Here is a 24,109-nt window from a genome sequence, read left to right as displayed (position 1 = left end):
TGCAGGAAGAAACAGCTCGCACCCGAAGAAAGTTGGGACAAGCTCGCTCTTTATTATGGACGGCATTGGGAGGGGAGACTGCTTGGAACACACTCTTGCACTCACACTCTCATCCTAGACCTCCTCCCTCCCAGGCGATTTCATTCCAGACTCTGGGCTTTGAAGCCACAAGGCAGAAAAGCAGAGACTGCTTGGTATCTGGAGACAGGGAAACTCAAGGAACAGAAAGCATTGTTACTCAAGTCTGGGAAGAGATTTTCAGCCAGGATATGTGGTTGTTTTCTGGTCCTCAGTGGTCAAGAATGAGCCACCACACAAACGAGATAAAAATCATTATTTTCAAATTACAAATGCCACTTGAGTTCAATCATATATATCTCATAAACTAAGCTGGGAATTAGGATACACGGTGTTCGAGGTTTTCTAAAATAAACTTGGAAATGGAGTGTAGGGAAGGGGACCCTCACAGGCTAGGATTGACAGTGATCCAGATAAGGACAGATATGAAGAGCAGCTCTGGTTAAGGAAGCAGCTATTCTTAGACTTCTCTAGGTGAACTCAGAGGAGGTGACACAAATGTCACCAGCCAGAATTCTAGACCAGTAAGAAGAATACAAGGTTGCTCAGTCACAGATGCTTGTGAAGTAAAAGGTGCCTCCTAATATCACAGATGAAGCAACTGCGGTTCAAAAGGGCTAATCACTTCCCTTTTCAGCATCAACATACATGATAGAAAAAGAACAAGTAGGCAAATGAAAAAGATAGACATCTATATAAATATCCTCAGTTTGACAGTGTTTTCCCAAGCTCATTGGATATGATGTGCCCAATATATTGTGAATTCTTTATACATTTAATGAATGAGATTGGTAACTGAGGTATTTCCCAGAATGCAACAGTTAATAGCATGCAGTGAGTAAAATACAATGGTTTTCTGAAGATTTTTTTTAAAAAAAGTATTAGTTCTTAAGCTATTCAATTGGCTATAAAGACAACTGCTGTAGAATTTAAATTTTTATTTAAAAAATCAAAACTATTTAGGATCTGATATATGAAAATAGGCAAAAGTGAGAAAAAAAGCACTTATGTGACAGGTATATAGCTAATCTGAAGGGCCACATTATTTCAAAGGACCTCTATTATAGTGGATTTAAAAGTCTTTCAAAGATTAGGGTAATCATTTTCATTGATCTTAACCTTCCTCCAGAGCTAACAGGTACTGGCAAGAGAATGCTTAGTCTCAAGTGAGGATTATTTTGAAACATGGTTTGGGTTTAGAAAGTAAACGGATGTTACAAAATTGCCTTAAGTAAGATTCCCCGGAAGTAAGGCACATGTGGCCCAGAAAGCTGGTTGAAAGCATTTGTCCAGCCAAGGGTGTCAGGTGGTGGTTTCCTTTGGCCTGGCTCCTGATAGAGGGTGTAGAATAATTCCATGAAAGTAAAAAAAAGAGGGCGTTAACCTGGTACATAATGATCTAAAAATGTGGAGTTAAATATTTAAAGAGTAAGAGAGTATCTTATATAAATCTCACACACAGTATTTACAAGCTAACAATCTTTACCTGTTGCTAGGATCCCTGTACATTCTAAGAACATCACTCTCAATATATGGAAAAGGAAAGGGAGAGAGAATAGTCAAGGTTCCCACCCTACCCTCTCCTTATGGGTTAAAGGCTAATTTGGTCCCCCACGTCATCCTCGGAAGGGACGAGCTCATCTCTGTGTTGGCCTCTGTGCCTCATTACTTTCCCCTCATCATGCCTTGCAGCAAATCTATGGGCAGAGGGAAGACGATCGTGGAGTTTTTCTCAGAAGCAATGGTGGTTAGTGTCTGAAGGTACCGGAGCTGAAGGGCTGCAGGAGATTCACTGATGACTATGGATGCTTCTTTCAGAGCTCTGGATGCATTCATTTCTCCCTCGGCTGCAATGACCTGTGGAACAGCAGAAGGAGGGATCAAAATGGAGAAAACGGCAGGTGCAAAGCAGCAATGGCAAAACTTTCCAGGGAGTAGGCCAGAATAGTTTTAAGGAAATCCACTTCCAGTTACTAGTTTCCATATTCTTTTTCCTATAACTGAGTATGTGCCTGAGGTCAAGACATCCTTTTTTACTGTTGCCTTTCTCCCATTTTCCAGGGTACCAAACAAAGACAATTCAAAATACTGTGTATGGGTTGAGAAAGTGAATCACTCTTATGACTGCATACAAATATATTTGCAAGTCAGAGGTATTTCAAAGAAAGGAAAGAAGACCTTATCGAACTGAAAGATGCTAGATCATTAAAAATATTTTTTTTGTATGTGAAAGAGCACTTTATTTTTTAGCATATAAATTCAGAGGCAATGCCAAGAATTGCATGACATGAAACCTTCCACTTCCATCTATTTATTTATCTAAACAAGTTTTCTTAGTCCTTATACCTATAAAAATGAAAAGTAATAAAATTGATGCTGAGTCTTATCTCATTCTAACCATAAGTAATGGGCATCTACATGAATTCATTTCTCATTCATCTCATTAAGAGAAGCATTTCTAGTAAAAACTTACGTGTTTAGGAGAAATTCTGAAACATTTATAGCCTTATTTGTAATCAGAGGAAATAAAATAATTTTAACTTATAGACTAAATGTGTTGCAGTAGGATAATAAAATAATTCATGAAAAAATAGATCATATTAGGAAAAGAATTTGTGGTAGCGGTGAAATGGAAATATCAGTTCAAGGAGAAAAAGGAACCATGAAAAATTCTTGGCTGTTAAAAAAGAGCTTATTCACATATTTTTAAATAGATGATGAAGTCATTATGTCATTTAAATTTCGCTGGATACATTTTTTAAAATGATGTTAGCAGTTTATTTTAAAATATCAATATTTAAAACATGCCAGGAATTACACACTTGACAGTATATAAATTTAAAATGAGAAATTTCATATTCTATTTATAATGTGTGATGAAACATACCGTTTTCCTAAATTCTTTTAGGGTTACATAGGAAAAAAATGTTTAAGATTCAGAAGTGGTGGGGAGAGTAGGGCCTTTGGACTTAGATGAACTTGAACTCAAATCCCAGACCTACCCCTTACTAGCTGAATGTCCTCAGAAAGGTTATTTAACATTCTGAGCCTCAGTTTCTTATTCTTAAAATAGAATAGCGCCTACTTTATAGGAGGAAGACAGAGAATGTATATTAAGTGTTGAGGTATGAACAGAAGCTATTCTATAGGAATGGCAAGTGACAAGTCAGGACTTGATTTTTGGATCTACCAAATGCTTCAATTCATAAAAGATTCTAAAGCCAAATCAGCCCTGGCTGGTGTGGCTCAGTTGGTTGTCATCCTGTGCACCAAAAGGTTCCTGGTTCGATTCCCAGTCAAGGGTACATGCTCAAGTTGCAGGCTTGATCCCTGGTAGGGGACATGCAGGAGGCAGCCGATTACTGTTGTGCTCTCACATCAATGTTTCTCTCCTCCCTTCCTCTCTCTCTAAAAATCAATCGTGTTGGCATATATATATACTAGAGGCCCGTTGCACGATGATTCGTGCAATAGGTCTTCCTTCCCCTGGCTGCCAGCATGGGTTTTCCTCTGGCACCCAGGACTCAGGCCTTTGCTCTGGCTGCCGCCTTCAGTGTTCGCTCCGGCCAGAGCCTTCAGTCTTTTCCGCTCCTGCCGGAGCACTGCTCCTGTAGCTCCCTTTGCTCCCTGCCCTCCCCCTCATAGCAGGCATCCTGCTCTGCCCAGCCACTCCTCGCCTAACCCATTTTTGGTGGGTTAATTTGCATACTCACTCCTGATTCGCTGGTGGGTGTCATGAAGGTATGGTCAATTTGCATGTTTCTCTTTTATTAGTATATATATATATATATGCCAAATCAAGGCAGTTAGCTTTAATTCATAATCCTAGGAGAGGAGGTATAAATATACCATAATCACCAATATTAAAAGTACTAGACGCCCACTGCAGGAAGATTCCTGCAAGAATAGGGCTTCCTTGGGCCTATTCCTGCAAGAATAGGGCTTCCTGCAGCCGTCTCCGCTGTCCCACCTGCTTCCCTCCCTTCTCCACCGCCCCGCTTGCTTCTCCCAGCTTCGCTCCCTTCTGCAGCGCTTGGCTTCCTTCTATGCTGTCTTCTGTCTTTGCTCTGCGCCTGGATATGCAAATTAACCACCATCTTGGTTGGGTTAATTTGCATACTTGCTCCTGATTGGCTGGTGGGCGTGGCTTGTGGGCATAGCAGAGGTATGGTCAATTTGCATGTTTCTCTTTTATTAGATAGGATAGTTTCACTAGGTTGTTCTTATGGATCTAAAAATATTAATGGTTTGTAATGCTCCTGTGAATATTAGAACTGAAAGCCATGGTCTTATGAGCAGTGAAATTTCATTCGCTTCTCTGGTAAACTTTGGGGGCCTCCTAGGTGTCAAGCCCCATGTAGGGGCTAGGGATAAAGCATGAACTTCCTTGCCTCCCTCAGCTCCTGGACAAGTAGGGAAGACAGCCATGGAAACAGGTCACTTCACTGCAGTGTGGCAAATGCTGACAGAGATCTGTATGAGGCACAGTGCTGCACTACCAGGAAAGCACTTTGTGCAGAGGGTGAGGTGGTGAAGTGGTAGAAGTTCAACATTATAGAATGAAAGCATTGTTGTTTGGATTAAGATGAGGTTTGCAAAAGCTGGTGTATTCCCAAAAAAACTCTAAATGCTGAATAGTGCATGAGGAAGAGGGGAAAGGTGGGGTGTGAACGGGCAGGGTCTGGAGGCCAGTGGAGGCCAGGGCGCTGGTCTTCATTCTACAGGCAGTGGGAAGCCACTGGAAGATTTTCGGTAGATAACCTCATCAGATGCAGGTTTGAGAACCCACCGACAGATGTCTGAGGATCGATGAGAAGCTGTTAGTGGAAGTGCTTCAGGGTGGTTGGTGCAATTCACTGGTGTTGGGGACAGAGGAGGAGCTGGATGGGGGGCTATTCAGGAGGGAGACAGTATTCTGGAGGCTGACTGGGTATGGGGAGGAAGAGGGCACAGAGGCTGAGTTCCAGGTTTCTAGGTTTCGGCCGCCTGGATAGTGCCATTCAGTGAGAGAGTGGATACAGGATATGGTACTTACTGAGAGAAAGGACTGTTTAGGGGATAAAGAGCTTAATCTATCAAGACAAACCATTATGTCCTACCTAAGTCTGTGAGATGGGGCACGTGCCAGATGTGCTCAAAGAGAATCCTGTAACTGTGCTCCATGGCAAGCACATAGAGAGTGCACAATACACCTGCCACGAGGTCAGCGGGCTCTGATTTTTTTCCATGTCAGCTCAGATGTCCAATTAGGTACTTCGTTGGTTTTTTTTGTCTGGACATAGACCAACTGCAAAGATACCTCATCTCCCACTATCAATCAATACACAATCTCTTGGCAGGGAAGCCAGACCCACCAGGATGGACACACATTTTGTTAATAGAAAAGCTGCTCCCAGGGAGCTGCCAGAGATGTGAACCCAATACCACTGGCTTTGTCTAAATATAAGCCAAGTATACACCGTGGATAGGATCTTAGAAAGCGAAGCAAGAAACACGTGGGGCTTTTGCCAAATGTGCAATAATCCCATGTCAATAAACACTTTGTACTTATAGACCATCGTTTTAAAATCTGGCATTTTCAAGTACATGGGATTGGTACTGCTGCCTCCTTCGGCAGCCCAGGTGGGCTGGGCTTGGAGAAGGGCAGAGAAAGGTGATCTGTATTTTTGCACTCCATCCTCTCAATTAACAGATGACCAGGCCAGGAAACAGGAGCTTGAAAGCACGTCAAACATTTTTCTGAGGGTTCGTGAAAAAGGAAATAAGGAAGAATGCAGCATAAAAGAGATTACATTTTAAGAGTTAATCTAAAAACTTTAAAGAGATTCAGCTAACATACTGTAAAACTAGTGGGAGAGTCTGTCTTTTGTGACTGGCTCCTTTCTCATTATTTTCGGGAGCACTTGTATACTCAATCACTTTGTTATATAGTATTCCTTCATTCCAATAAACCATATTGGAATGAAGGAATGCAACTACCAATGGACATTGGGGTAGTTTCCAATATTCCCAGCAGAACTTCAATTACGAAGTTCTGAAGATTCTTAGAACCAATTCTAAGCAGTTGAGGATTGTTGCCTAGAGTGCTATAGAAGGTCAGGTCTAAGCTTGGTGGAAAACAGTGCTGTGGTTAATTACTGGCATGGGAATAGGAGGGTAGAGCAGCAGCTTCTGGGCCAGGTATTTGTCACCTTCAGAAGATCATCCCTAAGGGCCCTTTGGGCTGATACTCTATGTAGTCTGTGCATGACAAATTTTGTTATTCAACATGAGTTGAAAATGGGGCTTTTGGTTAATGACATATCCAGGTATAAGTGATTCCTAATTTTCAAAATGAGTAGATTCTAGCATATTTAACATTATCACAAATATAATTTAGTCTTATGTGATGATTTTGAGAGGAAGCACTTGGGGGTTCTGTAGTGTCATCAGGTTAGCATCACAAGCATCAATGACCACATTAGAAAAACATAAAGTGTCTGGTCAGTAGAAAATTCTGGATGTATTGTGTCAAATGAGCTACTATTCTATTTGGGGCTGGCTAAGAAATTATAGTGACCCATTTGTGGCTTAAAGAGCATTCTAAGAGAAGGGCAGGATTCTGTGGTTAGCCAGTTATCACCAGCTACTGCTATTTTTCCAACAACAGTGACAAATCGGTTTGCTCCTGTGTCTTGGGAGCTCTGTCAAGTCCACAGTAACGCCTCCTACCAAAACTTCCCCTATTCCTCCATACATTCCAGGCAAGGGGCTCTGTGACCTGATAAGTTAGTACCTGACTTTACCCTTTGACCAAAGTTGGACCAAAGATAATCTCTCTGCCTTGAATCTGGAATCAGGGCTGGTCTGTCTCTGTCACTGTTCACCTGGAGCCAGATAGTCTCCTCATCAAACTATCTGCAGCGAGATGCGGCCCAGGAAATGAAATGACTCACTCCCTTCAGTCTTGACCCCTTTCAGGTCTCTGGCTCCAATGTTGATGAGGCTCGACTCTATTTCCTACCCTTGGGTTTGGTGAGATATCCCTGGGTCCTTAAGCATTAGCCTCTCAATGGATCCTCTTCTTTAGCTTAAGTTAGCAAATATTGCCTTCAGCACCTCTCAGAGGGTCATGCATCGATGCAGGGTTCAGACATAGGCAGGGATGATGATGAAAAGAAAGAGGGGAAAGAACAGACACCAAAAAAAGAAAAGTGAAAAATAAACAAGGAGAGAGGACGTGGAAACAGGAAGAAGAAAGTAGATACAGAGAAAAGAGAGAATGAAAGAAGATGAAAGAAATGAATGGTAAGCAAACTGATGAGGTTGCCCATTTGCTCTGAAGTCAGAACTGTAATCTGTCCTTTATAGGCATTTGGGAGACTAGAGTACAGGACACAGTCAATAAAATAATGAGGCAACTTCGTGTGTAGTGATGCCCACGTGATGTTAAACGAAAAGAGCAAGGTGCAGAACAATATGCATAGTGTGACCTACTTCTGTAAAACAAATAAGCCAGTAGTCTAACAACCTAGTCAAATAAAACCCAAATAAACCCCAAATAATACCCTGGAAGGGAGGGCTTTCATCTTTACGAAATATTCAGGATTATTTCTAATTTTTATAACAAACCTGTTTTACTTTCTGTAATTAAGAAAATTCAATAGGAAAAACAAACTAAAAAAAATAAATAAATGACCTTGGCTCGGGCCTCCCGGGATGCTTCCGCTTCTGCAGCCATAGCCCTCTGGAGCTGCACAGGTAGTTTCACGTCCTTGATTTCCACACGCTCCACCTTGATTCCCCAGTCGTCAGTGGCTTCGTCCAGGGTATTCTGATGGGAAGAGAGAAGGCAAACTAAGACATTCAGCCCCAGTCCAGAGGCCGAAGGTTGCTGTGTGCATTGGGACTGGGAACAGATAAGGCGCTGGCTCACTGAGGAACTGACCCTGATTCTGTTACTAATAAGCTAATGCAGACAAACTTTCTCTAAAAAGACCAGATAGTAATTACTGATTCTCAGCCTGCCACAACTATTTAACCCTGCCATTGTAGGTCAAAAGCAGCCATGGGTAATACATAAACCAATGGGTGTGGCTGTATTCCAATAAAACTTTACTTCTTAAAACTAGTATCACTTCTAGTATAAGTATTACTGAAGCTATAGTAGCTCAGTATTACTCCCAAGCTAATGTGACTCTGTGCAAGCCATGTTACTTTGTGCTTCGACTTTCTCCCTTTACAATGGTAGGAAAGAAATGATACTATCTATTTCCTATAGTTATTGTGGGTATCAAATCAGATCATAGATTTTACACACAATGAAGTCTAAACAAATAATAAGAGTTCAGATTTACAGTGCTTTTGAACAGGTCAGGTTTAATTCATCATCTATTACTCATGCAACATTGGAAAGCATAAGACTTGCAAGTCATGGGACTTACACAGAGAATACAGCTTTAACTGCACTCATGCTATGCAAAATGGCCTCTGAACTATTATGCTAAAAAATACTAATTCTGGGGGAAAATACACAAGGAGGGGGAAAATGCATGCATCTGAGTGTTATCACCCATGAACTATTTGTGTGAAAAACATCCCCTTCCACCAAGTTTGGGAAAACCTTTCCACGAGGAAAAAAGGCTAGTGGTTCCCCAACTTGAATTGGTGAGTTCTCAGCCACTGAGCCTTTGCTTCAATGTTCAATTTCTCGTGAGGTACAGCATTGGCGCACTCCTCACCTGCATGTTGTGTGCAATTTCTTCTCTGTCAGAGAGGATCTGAGCAAGGTTCTTGGTGCCCAGGACGTTCCTCAGAGTAGTCTGTGCTAACAGACGGGTTGCCGAGTCAGCGTTGGTGATATTTGCCACAGCCAGGATTGCATTCTGAACGCGGTAATAGACCACACCATCCACACTAACTGTCACAGAATCCTTAGTGAGTATCTACAATGCAAAGGAAGCAAATGTTACATCTGTCATCCAGCTCTTCCTTTAATGTAACTGCAAGGAATGTTAGCTATTCTATACAACCTCTTCAAACGCTAGCTGACTTCTTTAGAAAGTACTATCAACTGAATGTTTGTGTTCCCTCAAATTCACTTGTTGAAACCTAATCCCCGATGTGTTGGTCTTTGGTTATGGGGTGATTAGGTCATGAGGGTAGAACCCTAATGAGTGGGATTATTACCCTTATAAAAGAAACCCTGGAGAGCTCCCTCACCCCTTTTGCCACATGAGGACACAGGAAAAGACAGTCATCTATAATCCGGGAAGCAGGACCTCATCGGACACCAAATATGCTGATGCCTTGATCTTGGACTTCTCAGCCTCCAGAACCGTGAGAAATAAGTTTATAAGCCACCCAGTCTATGTTATTTTGTTATAGCAGATCAGACGGCCTAAAATAGTAAAGCATCAGAGATTCTTTAAATTTTTATAAGACACATGCAGTTATTCAGTAATTCCATTACTTGACTCAATCATTCAACAAATGAGACACCACTTAGTAGCAGGCAATGTTCTATGAACCAAGGTAGGAAAAACCTTGGTTCCTACTTTCAAAGAGGCTGAGGAACCCAGGGAGACTTTAAGGAACAAAACATGGGCAGTTGCAGGTGGCAGGAGTGGTGCTTGAACTGAGTCTTGAAGGAAGGAATAAAAGTTTTCAGAGGGTGAAGGGTAGAGTGAAAGAGTATTCAAGGCAGAGAAAATAATGTATATGGGAGAGCCTAGTTTTGTAAGTATTACTAGAACTATAAGTAGCACAGTATTACTAGAACAAAATGTGAATGGGGAATGTTTTTACAGGGCGAGTCAGGGTAAAAATATCTCCACAGCATGCTACATAAAAATTCTTCATTGGACATAATGTGCCAATGTTTCCTACCCGCTGCAGGGCAAAGTCCAAAGTCTTTTGATGCCTGGCCTTTTGGCATTTGGCTCTCTGGCCTCACTCTATCCTACTCCCTCCTGCCCACACTATACTAGACGAGGTGCAGCATGTTCCATGTCCCCTCTGCCTGGATGTCCTGTCCTCTCTCCCTCATAACATCAGACTGGCACCTTCTTACTCATCATTCAAGACACGGCTCCAGTGTCCTTTTCTCTGTGAAACTTCCCTGACCCACTTGGCAGAGTATGCCCTTCCTTTTGCATCTCACTGCAGTGATACTATTTCTCTATCAGACTATGAATTTCTTGAGGGCAGTTTGTCTCTGTATCTCTATCACCAGCAGAATGCTTGATACATAGCAAGTCGTCAATAAACAAGAGATGAATTAAATTGAAACGTGGTCCTAGGAACACAGTGATTGATGAGGAGCACGGGAGTGAGAGTTAGGAGACCTGGAGTTTCAACTCTGCCTGCACCTCTTGGTGATCTCTAGCTTTTAAACGGTTTGACTTACAGCCCCCAGCCGGCTTGGCTTAGTGGTTGAGCGTCAACCTATGAACCAGGAGATCACGGTTCAATTCCCGGTCAGGGAACATGCGGGCTTAATCTCCGGTGGGGAGAAAAGGGGGGACATGCAGGAGGCAGCCGATCAATGATTCTCTCTCATCATTAATGTTTCTATCTTTCTTTCCCTCTCCCTTTTTCTCTGAAATCAGTAAAAATACTTTTTTTAAAAAACTGTTTGACTTACAGATTCCTCACTTGTGAGATGGGGGTAATAATACTGCCCAATTCTACATAAATTTCTTTGAAGATCAAACAAGAACATGTTTGTGAAGGAAGCCCTCTTGGAAGTGTTAAGAGCTATGGAAATAGAAAATAGTAATGACAATTATATTACATAGCTGTTTAGTCCTGCCAGATCAAAGTAGTAATCCTTTTTTTAGGGATCTAAATATACTTCTAACTTGAAAGAGAAGTGGGAGATTTATAAATAAATGTATTCACAAATGGCATATACATCACCATCTTCTGTGAAAGTTAATTCTTTCCCATGATGTGATGGGGAAATGTGTATCATTTCTAAACAAATTCTTGACAGTGACTTTGCCACAACCGGAGCTTTCTAACGCTGCAGGCTCTCTGCCTACTGTTTACCATCGCAGCGTGTTTACCTCCCTCGCAGTAAGTTCACAGGGGTTCGGAAAGAGGCCTGCCTGCCAAGTTCCCATCCGCTCTGCCTTCAGCAGCTGGCAGGAAAGCAGAGAGCGAGCCTGCCAGATGCCTACAATGTTTATAGAGGAAACAGCTACCCTGAAAGGGGAGTCCTTCTGAGAGTCAGTCTTTCCTGAAAGATGGGAGAACATGCAGAGAACACAGCAATGCTCTCAATCTTGTTCTTGGGGGCAAAAAATGATTTCTGATGTCATAACTATGTGTGGATTATAAGGTCTGACCTCACTGTCTACTTGGCTCTGTAGCAGCAAGGAAGTTCTGAAGCTCGTTTCTGGATTTTGTGATAAGAGAAGGCAAACTGGCCAGGCTCCACCATCCTGCTGGATACCTTGCTTTTGGCCAGGAAATATGGACAGTATTTTTCTGTGCCTCACTTCATCGTGACGTTAGGCTTTCTGTCTGCAATAGTTATTATCCTCCTTAGACATAAGTATCAGCATGGCCACCTCTCCCTTAAAGGGCCACCAGGGGGCTAATGCAGAATGAATTTAGCATAGAGTTATGCACAAAGCACCAGACAGGGAATAGAAAGAGCTGGATTTCCGTCCTGCTTCTGCCACTGTAGTCTGGAGGAATTCCTTTGTCTCACAGCAACTATATACTTTCTAGGGATTCTACTGTTTCAGCTGTGATAATATTTGTGAAGTAGTTTGAAAAAGCATGAAATAATCACTAATCTAAAACATTATATGCTTTATTGAAAATGCCAAATGAGCAGTTTCTTTTTTGGCTTTTAACCAATTTATCTAGAATAAAATCAAGAACTTGAGGAAGAAGAATATTATACTAAACAGTGTTTTCTGCTAGAAAACACAGAGAGGAGAAATGTGGTAGTAAAAATGACAATGATGATGTTAACATTATACTTACATTCACATTACACTGCATTTTATAAATAATAAGCAGTTATATAGCACTTAACTGTCAGCCACTATTCGAAGCACTTTACACATAACTCATTTAGTTGTCACAAAAATCCTATAAAATAGGTGCTGTTATTATAATCTCTATTTTATAGATTAGGAAACTGAGGCACAGAGAAATTAAAAACCTTCTCAAGGTCACACAGCTAGAAAAGGTCAAAGGCAGACAGGCTCTAAACTTATGCTCTAACCACTACACCTGCTGCCTCTCATTGTCAAGCGCTTTCACACATGGTATTTCAGTTACTCATAGCAAAAGTCCACCTTACCTCTTGAGGAGGAATGTCAAATGAAATAATTCTCATGTCCACTTTGACAAAGGTGTCAGTGCACGGCAGGACGAAGAACAGACCTGCAACAAAGATCCGTAGAAGATTACAGAGAGATACCAGCATCTAAATGGTTTACTTCACCCTTCAATTCTAATAGCAGCAACCTAATGGACTGTAAGTCACCAGTTCATCTCAGTGAATGAGCCAGAAGCTAGGAGTGTTATTCTTTACTCCTCTTGCTCAGTTCCCAACCCTAACTGTCCCCACCAAGGCAACGGATTTCATTTCCTTACTCCACTGTGACTGTCTGTTTTCACTAGACCAATGCAATCGATTCCAAGACATCTTTCTATTTCTTCCAGTGCCTCTCCTCCCATCCATTTTCTAAGCTGCAAACAGAGCAATCTTTACTGAAATACAAACTCCTGAATGAATCACACAAGGTTCTGCATGACCTGCTCCCCTTACCTCTCTTTCATTCCCCTCCCTTCATGCTCTCCTCTCTGGCTGGGCGACCTGCAGTTCCTGGAACCTGAAATACTCTCCTCTATATGGCTTTGAACATGTTGCTATTTCTGGGAGGAACACCTTCCCTAATACCTTTTCATGCCTCAAGACTCACCTAAGTGGTCACCTCCAGGAAGCCTTGTCTCATCCTACTCGTTCTGGCCTTTCACTCCTCTCTGGGTTTCTAAACTACCTGGATCATAATACTTATCACAGGGGACTGTAACTATCTGTCCCCTTGGTATCCCACCACTAGACAGTAAGATCCTTGAGGGCAGAAACTGTGTTATAGTCTCCCGTGAATTCCCAGAGCTTGGAACATGGTAGGAACTTAATCGAAGTTTGCCAAAAACAATGACTCAAAGCCTTTATTTTAGTAGGGATTCTCATGCTCCAACACTTATCTCAAATGGGAAGGGGAAGGGAGAGGAAGGAAAGGGTGGTTACAGCAAGACTGTCTAGCACCCCTGCTGTTTGTTATACAGCTTTTGTTATAAGAACTCTTTTCTAATTCAACAGAGAAGAGAAACTATAAGGGAAATCGCATCAATAAAAGGAAGAATGGCAGTCTTCAAATCTAGAATCCGAGTACTGACCAGGTCCTTTGGCTCCTCCTTGTAAAATGCGACCCAATCTAAAGATGATGGCTCTTTCATATTCTTTTACGATCTAGATTAAAAACACAAATAAATAATAATTTAATATGAAGAGTACAAATATTTATATGCATAGCTTTTAAAATATATATTTCTGCTTTAAACAGGTTACATGCCTCCATTTTGTTTTCTTCTCTCTAATCCAAATTATATCCACAAATATGTCCAATGTTTAGTACCTCCACTAAGTATGACATTTATTTACTTTAGTTTTTACTAATTATAAAAGCAAAAGATATTCATTGTATAAAATCTGGAAAGTTTAGAATAGTATAGAGAAGCAAATCTATTTATAACCTCATTCCTCAGCTGTTAAGATTATTGAATATTACCTCCTGCATTAATATAGAAAAAAAAGCTGAACTTCTCATAGTTTGTCTCCTGATTTCTTAAATTATAATAATAAACTTACCTGAAAATTCTTAGAGCACATTCTTATCATTTTAGGAATATATAAATTATAGTCATTTATTAAAGTATTATAACTTTATAGAAAAAATAAGCAGCATTTGGGAAGCACATATCATGTGCCAACCACATTTAATTACATTAATTCATTTGATCTTCACAATGGCTCTATGGAGTGGGTGTTATTATTCCCCCCCGTTTTACAGGTGAGGAAACATGGTAAAGATCACACCAAAAACAATGGAGCCAGCAGTCAAACCTCAGCATCCTGACTGGAGAAATTCTCATAGGACCACCCCATATCCCTGACTCCAACTTCCAATGGTGATCTTAAACCCTCGGGAGAGACTGACTAAACTATGGCTGAAAAGAACCGTTAAGATTCTATTATAGTAGGTGACCAGAGTGAATTTTCCAAAAGAGAGATGAAGGAAAAAGAATTGCAAGCCAGTATGGTCTCTATTTCTCTTACACACATGTACACACCAAGTGGGTTTATGTTGACACCTTTCCAGATGTAGATGAAATATTATTTACCTTTATGCACATCCATATTGATAATGGGAAAGTTATAATTGTTAAAAAGAATGAGACATACACCAAAATCCATCCACAAATTCCAAGGCCTGCATCGGGGGTCTCTGTGAAAACAAAAAATACACAGCTCTTATCATTGTTACCAGCACAATCGCCACCATCTTCATTCTTATTCACTGAGCGCCTATGCTTGGCATTATACTAGATGTTTTACATAAATTTTCCCATCTAATTCTCATAACAACCTGAAGTGTAGGTGCTTCTTTCCCTAATATACTTAACATGATAACACAAGTATTTTTCACATTATTCTTTTCTTTGTCCAGCACCTAATATTGATTATGCACTGTACTTTGCACTGCAGTCATAAAAGTGAATAAGACCAATCCTAGCTATCAAGGTGAAAGTTTAGTGGGAAAGATAATCCTACCTAATAAGCCTATCTAATAAAAGGGTAATATGCAAATTAACCGTCACTCTGTCACAAAGATGGCGGCACCCATAGTCACAAGATGGCGGCACCCAGTCCTCTCAGCCCCACCGGAATCCCCCAGTCCCAGGGCAGCAGCCACTGAGAGCGGGCAGTGTGAGCAGCCTGGCGAAATGCTTGCTTTGTCGCTGTGCCTGGCTCAGGCCAGCCCCCCAGAACTGGAGCCGACATGGACAAGGACAGGGGGGCCGGCCTGCAGCCTCTGTGGCCAAGCACAAACCCAAGAGGAGACGGGGGGGGGGGGGGGGGCTCCCGCGGAAGCAGCATGGTCCCTCCCACCTCCCACGGAATGAACGTGGGTCTCTCCTGCCTCCCGCAGAAGCCGCACGGCTCCCGTGGAAGCAGTTCCTGTGGAAACAGCGTGACTCCCGGCAACGCACTGCGGTTTCCGCTGGCTCCTGCAGAAGCAGCAGGTGGCCTACTGAGCACGATATTGCACAATGGGCTACTAGTTAGATTATAATACTAGATGGTAAGTGCAAATATAGAGTATCTGCTCAAAATATTTTTAAAACACAGATTAGGGGTAACACACAGTTGGGATGGAGGTGAGAGTGGAGCGGGGTTGGGTGGGTAAGTGATGATGCTGGTTGTCATGGGGCCTTCTTGTGGGATGTAATGATTCAGGGAAATACCAATGAAAAGAAAGTAGAAAGAAGGAAAAGGACATTGAAGCTGAGGGTATAGCATAATTAAAGGTGAAAACTATATATGAGGATAAACTCATTTAGATCCTCTTTTTAAAAATGACACCTGTAAAATATTTCACTAGGTATATGAACCGTAATTTATTAAACATTTCCTGATTAGACAGTTGTTTCTGATTTCTTAGGATTATAAAAATGCTGTAATGAACATCTTTGTACATAGTTTTCCTCTCACATTTCTAATTGTTTTTCTTTTCTGTAACATGAAATAGCTTTTTGTCTGATTATAAAGATAATTCATGCCCCAATGCAAAAAACTCAGAAAAGTATAAAAAAGGGAAACATTACATAATCCAAAGATAATATTCTTCTAAATGTTTTCCTTGTACATGTTTTTATAATAAAATTTGTAACCTATTTTTCTTCCCTATAGATGTAACCCTAACCTTCAGCCTTTATTGCTATGCATTCATGCTTTTCCTGTTTTAGTTTTTTTTTTTTTAATCAGTTATACTTGCATCAAGTTAAAAGAATCAAATAGTTCTACAAGAATAACACAAAAAGAGAGCAGTTCCCTGTCCACCTCTTCCAATTTCTCTTTCCTCAACGGCAACTGCTATGGGTTATTTTGGTATTTACCTCCATGTTTTCAAATAGTTTGCTTATTTTGTTACTTCTTGCTTTTTCAGTTTTGAGCATTATCTACCGACTTTCCACTATGGAAGAGAATTTAGTTCTCTTTCCTCCCCTTCCCCATATAAATATACCCATCCTTTCAATAACATCATAATTTTTATTAGATCAGTATCAAATTTTATATTATGAATATCAAAATGCAATTCAAAGCTACACTATGTTGTAAAGAATAGTTTTCCTTTCCTATACAACTCCCCCCTCCGCAACCCCCCGGAGACATTGTCTTATTTTTTCCCTTTGCTTAGTTCCCTGCCCCCCGCCCCCACTTTGCTTAGTTTTCAGGTGCTTATTAATTTAACCTCAAACTTTTAATCAAATGTGTAAATCTCTCAGAAGGGTCAGGTACTCTATCAATTCCATCTTTCGAGAAAGAGTCTCTCTTGGAGCAAAGTCTGTACTCATTATCTCAGTTGGTGTGCCCAGCTGTCACTGTGATTGCCTTTCACTATCATCCTGGGAAATTCCCTTTACTTCCTGTATCTAGTGTCTTCCTTGTTTTTAGTTTGTTTTTCTTTGTTTGTGAAGAACAGAGGGAATGAGTAGGCCAAGGGATACCATCAATTTTCTTATCAACTACAGAAGGCTCCTGCTCTATTTCCAAGAATTGTTTTAATCATTGGAGGGAGACTGGCAAGAGGGGAACAGGTATGCCAGTCACTGCTCAGGGCAAAGATGGCAGAGACAGAACTGAATAAATAGGAGGCCAAAAAATAAACAAAGTTAAGGCTGGGCACATGGGAATAAAAAGAGAGACACAAGTTGCATCCAGGTCAAGTGCTCCAATGCACAGAGTACTTCGGTCATCTATGACTTCGCAGTCTTCCGATCCTGTGTCCTAGTGTGAGGTAAACATCCTTATGCATGCTTAAATAAAAGTGATCTAAGTTAATCCTGGAGGTTTCTAAGTTGTAATTTTGGGGGGTATACACATATTCACTGAGAGAATATACCCAGCAAGGCCACATACTAATAATAACACCTGATAGAGGCGTGTGGAGCAGCCTCTATCAGGTGTTACTATGAAATTGCCCTAGCCATTTTTAAATGGTTCATTATACACTAGGTGCACTGTGTCAAATTACTTTAGATGTATATCTCATTTACTGCTTACAAGGCCCTGTAAAGTATTTTTTTTTTAAATATATTTTATTGATTTTTACAGGGAGGAAGGGAGAGGGATAGAGAGCTAGAAACGTCGATGAGAGAGAAACATCGACCAGCTGCCTCCTGCACACCCCCCACTGGGGATGTGCCCGCAACTAAGGTATATGCCCTTGACCGGAATCGAACCCGGGACCTTCCAGTCCGCAAGCCGACGCTCTATCCACTGAGCCAAACCGGTTTTGGCAAGTATTTTTAATTCCATTTACAAATGAGGTGACTGCAGCAACATGACTTTCCCAAGGTCACACAAGGGAGGACCTGGGACTCAAATACAGGTCATCTTACTCCAAAGCCCATGTTCTAAATCAACTCACTCTGACCCTTTCCCTCTGAATAAAATAAAATAAATCTTCATTTAATTTTCGTGTTTGGAGCACTCTCTTAAGACAGTATTCAAACTAGGAAAGCAAGATAGGAGTTCTGAGAGTGAAATCTGATATTCCTACAGAGGAAGCTCTCTTAATTCCAGCCGTGTCTATTTATAGAAAACTAGTCTCAAGGCTCTTAGCCAGACTCAGGTCTAGGTTTCCAAAGTGAAATGGATTTCAAACAAGGAACAGATTGGCCACAAAGACTTATGTGACAGCTCTCGGTGCTTTCTAAAATACCCCTGTATTGCTCCAAGTCTCCCTTCTCTGTGTCTCAAATAGACTAGACTATAGACTCTCTGAGGGTAGGAATGTTTATTATTTGTTTTTTACTCTCAATCTCTAGCACAGTAACCATAATATAGTGGTTGTAAAATAAAATCTTACCAAGCTTTCCAACTAGATGTGTTTTCCTTCCTCTGAATCTTGATAGCACTTTTTTAACTTCTCTTATGACACTTATATTATACCTAATACTTTAATTTATTGTGCATTCATATCCCTTATTAGACTGAGATTTCCTGAGAATAGGGAGCATCTAAGTTTCCATTTAAATTCTGTTACTTCTTAGTTGTGTGATCTTTACCTCTTTGAACTTTAGTTCCTTCACCTGTAATCCTATCTAATAAAGAGGGAATATGCTAATTGACCCTAAAGTGGTCGCAAAGATGGTGGCGCCCACACCCAATAAGGAGGGAATATGCTAATTGACTGTCACGCCTTCAAAGATGACGGCGCCCAGTCCCCTCAGCCCTGCCAGGGTGGCAGGTGTGTGGCAAGGCTTCCGGAGTCCCCCAGTCCCCTCAGCCCCCCAGCTGCCCAGGGCTGGCCCGAGGTGCAGGTAAGCCTTGGATGGCGGCTTCCCAGCCGATGCCTGAGGCACAGGCAAGCCTCAGATGTCAGTTGCCCAGCTGCCCAGGGCCGCCCGAGGCTCAGGTAACCAGGGCCAGCCGAGGCTTGCGCTGCCAGCAGTGGCAGCAGCAGAGGTGTGATGGGGCATTGCCTTCCCCTAATCACCGGGTTGCCTCCCGCCCCTGAGGGCTCCCAGACTGTGAGAGGGGGCAGGCTGGGCTGAGGGAACCCCATGCACTGGGCCTCTAGTATAAGGATAATTACTAGTAGACTGGCTTTGTAGTGTTGAGGTAGTGCTCAATAAATATGGATGGCAGTTTTCAGTAATCCTCCTGATTTAATCAAGTGTTCAACTTTTCCCAATAAAAATGGGAAAATAGGTAGCATTTACCTATTTTGATAAAAGCCTCTAAAACTTGTACTTAATTTTCCCCTTACTTCATGCCTCCCTCCTGTCAGACTAGGCTTGGACATTCCAAGACCCTCAAAAATCTCATTTATTAATTGAATTACTAAATTTTTGAATAATTATCTACAGGAGGACAAGCCAGAATGTCTAGTCCAGTTTGTGTGTGTTTTTGTGTGTGTGTATGCTCAGTTTGCATTGTCACATTATAAGTATTCAGAATTATAAATCAAGAGGAACAAAAGAAATTAAGTGGATATTCTGAAAACTGGGCCTGGACTTTCACATTTCAAATGCTCAGCTAGAAGTAATCAAAGTGTATACAATGGGGAAATGTCATCATATTATTCTAGTGCCTTTAAAATAAAACTATCCTATTTTCAACCCTCAGAATTCTTCACTTGGTCATAGCTCAAAAACTCCACAAATCACATTCCTCAGAGAGGTAAGGTTTAAACTCCACCAGGCCATAAATGAACCTTAGTCACCTACCACTTATGGGCTAAACAGCAACATGTTCACATCTAAATATATATTTATATCCCATTGTTTCATGGAATATTTATATGATGAACATTTCAGTTGTGTCCAGTTTTCTCAATTACAAACTCTGCTGCATTTAATATACTTTTAGCAAAATTTTCATAATCCTTATTATGTATAGTAATTTTGCTGAAGAGATGAAATTGCATAATTCTTAAATTTCTCTTATTTTGGAGGTATCTTTTTATTACTACTAATAAAAACCATTTATTGAATGCCTATCACGTCAGCCACAAGCTCTTGTTTCTTATATACATTATTTCTAATGTTTACAAAAATCTGTAAATATGTATAAAGTATTCCTCCCAGGAATCCCAAAGTAATAAAGCAAAAGACTTTCTTGGAAGAGACTAAAGAAAACAAACAAAAAACATGAAACGAGTAAAAAAAGTTGTACAGTAATTTTTGTTTGGTTAGCTTCCGGAAAAGTAGTAAAATATTCTTTTCAATATGTTAACAGGCATAATTTCAGAGCACTGTATAGTATTAATGATCCCATGTCAGCTGATTTATGTTAAGGTCTACTGAACTTGGCACTGTGTACTGGCAATCACATGGAAAAATACTTTCCATTTAGTAATGCCACTTTATTCTAAAACTTAAAAGATACTGGATTTCCTCTTCAGGGGAAGGCCAGAAACATGTCTTACACAATATCTGAAAGTCTGACACAGATTCATATGCATGATTACACACACAGCAAGGAACGGATAAGCCAAAGAAATACCTAAGTAGCAACCTGTAAAGGACAACCCTTTCCTTCCCCTTTTCTGGAACAAAGGTGAAACACTTGATGTTGTAAATTGCTAAGAATAGTTTGGGTGGGGAAAGAGAGGATGGCTAGGAGTTTAGTCTAAAAAATACATGCTATCTGGTTCTAACAGCACCAGTAGGTCAAAATGAAATACTTTTTTAATTTTTCTTAAAAGCATATACATTAGGATATATGTTCTTTTTGACTGCTACTATTCCTCATCAGAAATTATATGTCAGGATTTGGCAAACTTCTCCTGTAAGGGGTGGGAAAATAAACGTCTTAGGCCTGGTAGGCCATAAGTCTGTTGCAATTACTGAATACTCTGCCCAGTAGTACAAAAGTAGTCAAAGACAACAGTACATAATTCTCTCTCATCATTGTTGTTTCTATCTCTTTCTCCCTCTACCTTCCTCTCTCTGAAATCAATTAAAAAATTTTGTTTAAAGAGTACCTCTTCAGGTAAAACTGTCATATTTCAGATGACATAATACTATATATAAAGAACCCTAAAGATTGTAACAAAAAACTACTAGAACTGATAAATGAATTCAGTAAAGTAGCAGAATACAAAATAAATATTCAGAAATCAGGTGCATTTTTACACACCAATAATTAACTATCAGAAAAAGAAACTAAGAAAACAATCCCATATACAATTTCTGGAAAAAAGAGAGAAATACCTAGGAATAAATTTAACAAAGCAGATAAAAGATCTAAATTCGGAAAAATATAAGACATTGAAGAAAGAAATCAGAGAAGATACTAATAAATAGAAGTATATGCTGTGCTCATGGAAAGAAATAATGAACACCATTATAATGTCCATAGTACCAAAGCAATCTATAGATTTAATGCAATTCCTATCAAAATATCAATGGCATTTTTCAAAGAACTAGAACAAACAAAACAAAAATTTGTGTGGAAACCCAAAAGACCCCGAATAGTGACAGCAATCTTGAAAAAGAAGAACAAATTTGGAGGTATCAAGTCACCTAATGTCAAACTATACTACAAGGCCATAGTAATTAAATCAGTATGGTACTGGCATAAAAACAGACACATAAAATCAAAGAGAGCCCAGAAATAAATCTACATCTATATCGTCAATTAATCTATGAAAAAGGAGACAAGAACATACAATGGGGTAAAGACGATTTATTCAATAAATGGTTTTAGGAAAATTGGACAGATACATGCAAAAAACGAATGTAGGTCACCTTCTTACAAGAATAAACTAAAAATGGATTAAAGACTTAAATGTAAGACTTCAAACCATAAAACTCCTAGAAAAGAAAACATAGACAGTAAAATCTCAGACATCTGGGAAACCATCAACAAAATGAAAAGACAACCTACTGAATGGGAGAAGATATTCATCAATGGTACATCTGATAAGGGGTTAATATCCAAAATGTCTAAAGAACTCAGACAACTCAACACCAAAATAATAAACAACCCAATTAAAAAGTGGGTAGAGGACCTGAATAGACAGTTCTCCAAACAGGACATACAGGTGGCCAATAGACATATGAAGATACTCAACATCACTAATCATCAGAGAAATGCAAATTAAAACCACAATGAGACACCACCTCACACAAATAACAAGTGCTGGTGAGAATGTGGAGAAAAGGGAACCCTTGTGCACTGTTGGTTGGAATGCAGATTGTTGCAACCATTATGGAAAATAGTGTGAAGGTTCCTCAAAAAATAAAAAATGAAACTGCCTTATGACCCAGCAATTCCACTTCTGAGTATACATCTAAAGAAACCCAAAACACTAATTTGAAAGAAGATATGCACCCCATGTTCATTGCAGCATTATTTACAACTAGAGGCCTGGTGCACTAAAATTTGTGCACTCAGCCTGCGCCCTCTCGCAGTCTGGGATCCCTCACGGGATGTCCACCTGCTAGCTTAGACCCGCTCCCCAGGGGATTGGGCCTAGGCTGGCAGTCAGACATCCCTCTGGCAGCCCAGGAGCCCTCAGCGAATGTCAGATGGGGAATAGGCCTAAGCCATTAGTCGGACATCCTTAGTGCTGCCTTGGAGGCGGGAGAGGCTCCCACCACCACTGCTGCGCTGGCCAGCCATAGGTGGCTTCTGGCTAAGCGGTGCTCCCCCTGTGGAAGCGCACTGACCACCAGAGGGAAGCTCCTGCATTGAGCTTCTGCCCCCAGGTGTTCAGTGTGTGTCATAGTGACCTGTTGTTCCGTCTTAGGGTCAATTTGTCTATTACCCTTTTATTATATAGGATAGCTAAGATATGGAAGCAACCCAAGTGCCAATCAATGGATGAGTGGATAAAAAGCTGCTGTACATATATACAATGGAATATTACTCCACCATAAAAAAGAATGAAACCTTACCATGTGTGACAGCATGGGTGGTCCAAGAGAGTATTATGCTAAGTGAAATAAGCCAGACTAAGAAAGACAAACAACATATGATTTCACTTATATGTGGAATATACAGAACAAAATAAAAGGACAAACAAAATAGAAACAGACTTATAGATACAGAGAACAGACGGACAGATGCCAGATGGGAAGGGGTTAGGGGGCAGAGAGAAAAAAGGTGAGGGGATTAAGTAGCACTAATTGGTCGTTACAAAGTAGGCATGGGGATGTAAAGTAAAGCATAGAGAATATAGTAATAATGTTGTGGTTATTGTCTATGGTACCAGGTGGGCACATGAATTACTGGAGGGAACACTTGGTGAACTATATGAATGTCCATCTGCTGTGCTGTACATCTGAAACTAACATAAAATAGTGTTGAATGCAAACTGTACTTGAAACATTTTTTAAAAGGTTAAAAAAAAAGAGGACCTCTTCAGGGGTTAGTGTGAAGAATAAATAAGCTAATATGGAAGATACCTAGTACCTAACAGGTACTAAAAAAATAATTGTCAAATAAATAGTTGTTGAATGAGTAGAGTGATTCTGCCATTTCTTTGGGAGGAAGACTGCCTATTACATAAGTGAAACTGAAACTGCATGCCAGCAGACAGGATCCAAGAAATCAGTTCAGAATCATCCTCTATCCCAAAGCATTGTCGTATTGCTTTCCTCAAATATGCTCTTTTCTCTTTTTAAAATAAGACCTTTTTGCCTGGCTGGTGTGACTCAGCGGTGGAGCACTGACCTATGATCTAGGAGATAAGATTTGGATTCCTGGTCAGGGCACATGTCCAGGTTGTGGGCTCGAACCCAGTTGTGAGGCGTGCAGGAAGCAGCTAACAAATGACTCTCTCATCATTGGTGTTTCTATCTCTCTCTCTCCCTCTCCCTTCCTCTCTGAAATCAATACAAATGTAAAAAAATAAATAAAATAAGACCTTTCCCATCCATGAAGTTAGAGAATTCAGAAAGGGCTGAATATGACCCATGTCTGAAAAAAAATAGCAACAGTTACATTCAGAAAAATGTGAGAGAAAAACAATTTCATAATGGTATTAATTAAATTTAGCCTGAAATATATTAGGCCTAAAATAAATTAAAACAAAACAAAACCCCCCTACTTTTTTTTTTCTTTTCAGCTCTTTCACTTGGACATCTTAAAAGTATCGCTAACTAAATTTTTCTTCTGAAAGTATTTGGAGGTTACCATCATTTTAATTTTTTAAAAAAATGGGAAATAGAAGCATTATGAAACTAGATCATAAGGCTCCTAATTCTTTAGCTGAGGCCCAAC

The 24,109-nt window shown here is 40.4% G+C and overlaps 1 protein-coding gene and 1 long non-coding RNA gene across 2 annotated transcripts in view; one reads left to right on the top strand and one right to left on the bottom strand.

Moving 5' to 3' along the window:
* STOM (stomatin) overlaps positions 1–24,109 on the bottom strand; it is a 28,019-nt gene continuing 3,910 nt past the window's right edge. Inside the window, exons 2-7 of the mRNA XM_008152138.3 lie at positions 14,491–14,594; positions 13,486–13,558; positions 12,380–12,462; positions 8,799–9,002; positions 7,757–7,891; positions 1–1,935 (exon numbers count right to left, since the gene is read on the bottom strand). Of these exons, the coding sequence (XP_008150360.2) occupies positions 1,744–1,935; positions 7,757–7,891; positions 8,799–9,002; positions 12,380–12,462; positions 13,486–13,558; positions 14,491–14,594 (791 nt within the window). The 3' untranslated portion in view covers positions 1–1,743. The remainder of the gene's footprint in view (positions 1,936–7,756; positions 7,892–8,798; positions 9,003–12,379; positions 12,463–13,485; positions 13,559–14,490; positions 14,595–24,109) is intronic.
* Positions 1,890–2,303, top strand: LOC129151618 (uncharacterized). Its single transcript, XR_008558255.1, has 2 exons — positions 1,890–1,979; positions 2,140–2,303. It is a non-coding gene; the product is annotated as an uncharacterized LOC129151618 (long non-coding RNA).

The sequence above is a fragment of the Eptesicus fuscus genome, chromosome 15 (genome assembly GCF_027574615.1).
Source record: "Eptesicus fuscus isolate TK198812 chromosome 15, DD_ASM_mEF_20220401, whole genome shotgun sequence".
Lineage (NCBI taxonomy): Eukaryota > Metazoa > Chordata > Mammalia > Chiroptera > Vespertilionidae > Eptesicus > Eptesicus fuscus.
Note: the sequence above shows the minus strand (reverse complement) of the source record. Positions and strands in the feature narration are given on the sequence as shown.